Source organism: Erpetoichthys calabaricus, chromosome 15, assembly GCF_900747795.2.
Source record: "Erpetoichthys calabaricus chromosome 15, fErpCal1.3, whole genome shotgun sequence".
Classification (NCBI taxonomy): Eukaryota; Metazoa; Chordata; class Cladistia; order Polypteriformes; family Polypteridae; genus Erpetoichthys; species Erpetoichthys calabaricus.
In genome coordinates this window covers 66,145,599-66,151,295 of record NC_041408.2, presented here as the reverse complement: position 1 = coordinate 66,151,295, position 5,697 = coordinate 66,145,599, and the positions used below count along the sequence as shown (strand labels likewise).

Genomic DNA, 5,697 nt, shown 5'->3' with positions numbered 1-5,697 from the left:
TTGTGCAAATTGCGTTGAATTGTAGAACGATGTACAGATACACCATCTGCAGCAAGATGTTCTTGCAGGTCTTTGGAGGTGATCTGTGGGTTGTCTGTAACCATTCTTACAATCCTGCGCATATGCCGCTCCTGTATTTTTCTTGGCCTGTCAGACCTGCTGGGTTTAACAGCAATTGTGCCTGTGGCCTTCCATTTCCTTTATTACATTCCTTACAGTTGAAAATGACAGTTTGAACCTATGAGATAGCTTTTTGTAGCTTTCCCCTAAACCATGAGACTGAACAATCTTTGTTTTCAGATCTTTTGAGAGTTGCTTTGAGGATCCCATGCTGTCACTCTTCAGAGGAGAGTCAAAGGAAAGCACAACTTGCAATTGACCACCTTAAATACCTTTATATCTCATGATTAGACACACCTGTCTATGAAGTTCAAGGTTTAATGAGCTAATCCAACCAATTCGGTGTTGCAAGTAATCAGCATTGAGCAGTTACATGCATTCATATCATCAAAATTACAAGGGGATCCAAATTTTTGTACAGCCAGTTTTTCAGATTTGATTTAATTTCATACAACTAAATGCTGCTTCACTAAAAATCTTTGTTCAGAAAACACCCCAGTACTCAGATGTTCCTAGGAATTGAAAGACATACCACTGTTATCTTTTTTGTTGAAAGTAGATTAAATTATTATGCAGGCTGAGAGGGGTTCCCAAACTTTTTCATATGACTGTATGTGAGCGCCTTGATCTTTCAGACCTCTGAACTAGCCATATTGCTTGAAATATGGCAGCAGATATGTTCTTCTGCCTTGGGGTGAGGGACCAGGTGAACTCTTGAGGAATCTTCACCTCTCACCTCTCCTTCTTTGCTTAGTTGGTCATGCTGGTGATCCTCTTTAACTCTTTGTCCAAACCTCTAATTGAAAGCCCCATAATGCTGATCTTTTGCAGTTGTGATAAGAAATAGATTTTCCCACTATAGACCTTAAATACATTGTACACTTGCAGGGCACTTAAGTAGAACATCTTCTCCAGTGTCTTGGCAACCTACCTCTAGGAGTGTTGAAGATGAGTTTCCTCTTGTAGGGACAAGTTGATACATTCCTTTTTGGCTCTTCCTGTCACTATCCTACCACTAACACCAATGCAGCATTGTTTCTGTTTTTACTATTGGTTGAACCAGACAATAATTTTTTGATTTATCCATATGACGTTTGTTGACATGCACCTTGTATTCCATTTAAGTTACGAGCTGATATTTATCCAAACACAGGGTTCTGTCAAATTGCATGAGAGCAGGTGCTAGGCCCAGAGTACATGGCTTGGCTTAGGAGCACCTTTAATTGTGGTCATGCCTCTGAAACCCAAACAGGTAGCAAATGTTTAATTAGATTTAGGCCGCACACGTAAACAGTGGCAGGAGAAGTGAATCATCCGTTTAATTATTCCAGTATTTATTACCTGTGGCCGTAACGTCCCAAGCTCATTGTGCAAGTGACAAGCTGAGAAATGGCTGCAGTCTGGAAAAGTGTTTTTGCTACTCTGGTTCTGCTTTTTGCAGCAGTGTCAGGAAGTGGACATGAAAAATCTGGTGTCCGGGTGAGCCATAAAGTGAATGCTGACTTGAATGAAGAGCGGGTGGACAAAGTTATGCAATTTGCAGTGTCCCAGCACAACAAGGTCAGCCATGATGACTACTTCCATAGGATGTCCAAGGTCATCAGTGCTCAGCTCCAGGTGAGTCGACAAAATGTGCTATTTAAAAGGCTAGTGACCTGCAAAAAAAAGGAAAAGGAAAAGAATAATGAATCGTTCAGTCTGAAATATCAGTCCAGGTGAAGCTATGCAGTGAATGTTTCAAATTTGACTTCTGGATGGCCACAGCAGCTGAGCCTTCCTTAATTCAACTTCTTGTTTCTCTTTTACTCGGCTCATTAGGTGGCTCTAAGGCTAGGGTGTCAGACTCAGTCCTCTCACGGATGAAGCATCTCCAGGATTTCTTTATAGCCAATCACTTTAACAAGACTCACTTTGCATCTTTCATTGAAGAATGTTTTTATTTGCCTTCTTATTTCCCCATTTCTGAACCTACTTGGAGGCATTGAATTTCTTTATAAGTTATTTTAAATGGTCTCATACCAGACGCTATACTGAATGTGAGGTGACTTTCTCTTCAGGAATGCTGCAGTAGTTGTACAAAATGAAACTTCTCCTGAAGAGCAATGACAATAACTTCACATGAATTGCTGGTGTTCAAGATGTCTTGTCATGTGGTCCTGTACCTTCATATCAAACTTTGGCAACACTAAAAAGAACAATGAAGATTTAAATAAAAAACAACGGAAAGACCCTGATGAGACAGGACACAAAGCTAATTCAGGGAAAGATTTCAATTAGGACACAGAACTATCCTTAAAAAAGCCACCTCTGCCATTCAGCTGTGCAGCCTGAAAACCACGGAGTCCAAACTTCAAACGAGAGATATCTTGTAATAAGCTGTAATCACAGTCTGTACCATCCATCCATCTATTCTCAAACTTGATTAATACAGTTTAGGGCCAGGAGGGATGAAGCCTTTTTCACTAGCATCTGGTGCAAGAAAGGAACCATCAGACATGTTTATATGAGGTTTTACAATACAGACTGAAGTCATTCAAATCCAGCCCACATTTATTTGTCTTTTTATTCTATTTAATCCTTTATAGGTGGTTTCTGGATTAAAGTACTTTGTGACTGCAGAAATGAGTCAAACATCCTGCAAAAAAGGTGAAACAGAGGGCCTGGAGAACTGTGCTTTCTACCAGAATCCAAAAGCAAAGGTAAGAGCATGCTTTAGACTCACTGTCACTGCATCAATCTGGGATCGATTGGGCAAAAACACTGCTAACAATGAGCAGAGGATGACAGTTTTATTTTATGCCCATACAGTACAAGGGTGCCATATTAGTGCAATGACAGAATGTCTTCATTATTCCTCATATCTTATCCATAAATAGTAGCCATGGAGGTTTTTTTTTTATAATGAATGCATGATATAGCATGAAAGGTTAAAGTTCCCTATTAGCTGGACTCACAATCGTAAGGGTTAGGTAGAATATAAGGAGTGACAATAATACAAAAATACACAAAGGTATAAAGGCTGGAAACTCTCTATATAAATATTTTCTTCTCTCTTTGTCTTTTCCAACAGACATATACCTGCACTTTTGAAATCTGGTCCCGTCCCTGGATTAAAGATACCCAGCTCTTAAAGAATGAATGTGCCTAATTAATTAGCAAGATGGAGGTCTGCCCTGTCCAATAATGAAGCAACAATTCCATCGTCACTAAAATTATAGTGCCCTGCAACTAAATATTAAAGGGCCAGTTTATGAGGTGCTAATATATTTTTTTTCTTAAAATAAGCTTTTAGGTATATAAGCTTTAGGTAAATAAGTATTTTCTGTCATATACTGCAGTGCAAATCATTCATGTAACACACTTTAAAATAAACACAACTTCTGAATTCACAGCTAACTGACTGACTCTTCTTTATGAATATTTTAGAGAAACCTTTGTTGTCGAAATCACTGCTGGCACTAGCATTAAAGAATACAGTCATTGTATTAAATTAGTCTTGCACTCTATAACTGCCATTCATTTGATTGCCCTTTCTATGAAGAAATTTTAAAATTTTTTTTCCACCGAGTGCTTTTACAAATTAAAATAAAGGCCTTAGTTTTAAAACTTAATAACCATGTGCAAACATACATCAGTCAGTCAGTCATTATCCAACCCGCTATATCCTAACACAGGGTCACGGGGGTCTGCTGGAGCCAATCCCAGCCAGCACAGGGTGCAAGGCAGGAACAAATCCCGGGCAGGGCGCCAGCCCACCACAGGTAAACATACATTTGGATTTGAAATTATTTCATTTTTTGTAATACATTTTTGACTTATAATTTAGTTGCATTGTGTCCTTTTATATAAAGGTGATCTGCATTTTTCCTGGAGGGCCGCAGTGGCTGCCGGTTTTTGTTCCAACCTAGATGCTTAATTAGAAACCAATGTGTGCCAATAACAGGTCTTATTTAATATCATGACCGGTTAGTGTTTCAACTCTGCAATGTCAATGGTCATGTGGTGGCTTGTTTTGTGTCTCATTATTGTTTGGCTGCTCATTAAAGAAAAAGAAACAACTAGGGGGTGTGAGTCACGTGAATTAAAACTAAGGCAAAACAAGTTAGTCAGCAGCAAAGAGGACTCACTAATTAAGAAGATGGTTAGAATGGAAACCTGCAGCTACTGCGGCCCACCAGGACTGACATTGCTCACCCCTGATTTAAAGGGTCTGAGTCTTAAATAGAAAATCAGTTAAATGAAGTTAATTTTCAGCAAAAATGGTCACTAATTAAGAAAATGGTCAGAATGAAAACCTGTAGCCACTGTGGCCCTCAAGAACTGGAGTTGGGCACCCCTTCTCAATCTAAATGGAAAGGTGCTATGTAATGAAATAATGAAGTTTTATATTCCAAATTATAGAAACTGTATACATTTAGAGAGATAAAAATAATAATAAATCTTTACATTTATATAGCACTTTTCTCGCTATTTAAAATGCTTACGTGAATGGGGAACCACTTCAACCACCAACAACAACAACATTTATTTATATAGCACATTTTCATACAAAAAATGTAGCTCAAAGTGCTTTACATAATGAAGAAAAGAAAAATAAAAGACAAAGTAAGAAATTAAAATAAGACAACATTAATTAACATAGAATAAGAGTAAGGTCCGATGGCCAGGGAGGACAGAAAAAAACAAAAACAAATTCCAGACGGCTGGAGAAAAAAACAAAATCTGCAGGGGTACTAGGCCACGAGACCACCCAGTCCCCTCTGGGCATTCTACCTAACATAAATGAAATAGTCCTCTTTGTATTTAGGGTTCTCACGGAAGGACTTGATGATGATGGTCATGCAGACTTCTGGCTTTTAATCCATCAATGTTGGAACATCATGATGCTTTGAGTAGATGGTGGTGGCGCAGATTGCCACCACAAAGAAACCGGAAAAAGAAACAGAATTGAGAGTAGGGGTTAGTACAGATTTTAGAGCCACCATGATTAGTTATTATAATGAATTGAATATACAGAGTATCAGGTTATGAGAAAGCCATGTTAAAATAATGTGTTTTCAGCAGTTTTTTAAAGTGCACCAATGTGTAGCACTCACCCAGCCATTATTGTGCCACACATGAGCTATTAGGTGTTGAAGTGGTGAGAGAGAAGTAGCCAGTTAGAGACAGGGGATGATTAGGGGCCAGAATGACTAGGCCATGGATGGCAATTTAGCCGCAACATTGGGGTACACCCTACTCTTTAAGAAAGATGCCCTTTAGGATCTTTAATGACCACATAGAGTCACGACCTTGGTTTTACATCTCATATGAAGGATGGCGCCATATTTACAGCACAGTGTCCTCATCACTGCACTGGGGCATTGGGATCCACATATAGACCAAAGAGTAAGTGCCCCCTGTTGGTCTCACCATCATCTCTTCCATCAGCAACCCAAGCTTTTCCTAGATGGTCTCCCATCCATGTACTGACAGACTTGTCACTTCATCGAAAAGTTTGTTATTACAATTTTGTTTACTACATATTTTTGTAGCAGTGAGTTACTGTGCATCCAGAAAGTATTCACAGCGCATCAC

General features: G+C 39.0%; 1 protein-coding gene across 1 annotated transcript; it reads left to right on the top strand.

Moving 5' to 3' along the window:
- The first annotated feature begins 1,474 nt into the window (after positions 1 to 1,474).
- LOC114665833 (cystatin-like) lies at positions 1,475 to 3,482 on the top strand. The gene is made up of 3 exons (XM_028820474.2): positions 1,475 to 1,737; positions 2,706 to 2,819; positions 3,191 to 3,482. Exons 1-3 carry the CDS (start codon positions 1,510 to 1,512, stop codon positions 3,266 to 3,268), a joined length of 420 nt encoding a protein of 139 aa, XP_028676307.1. The 5' UTR covers positions 1,475 to 1,509; the 3' UTR covers positions 3,269 to 3,482.
- Positions 3,483 to 5,697: the final 2,215 nt, after the last annotated feature.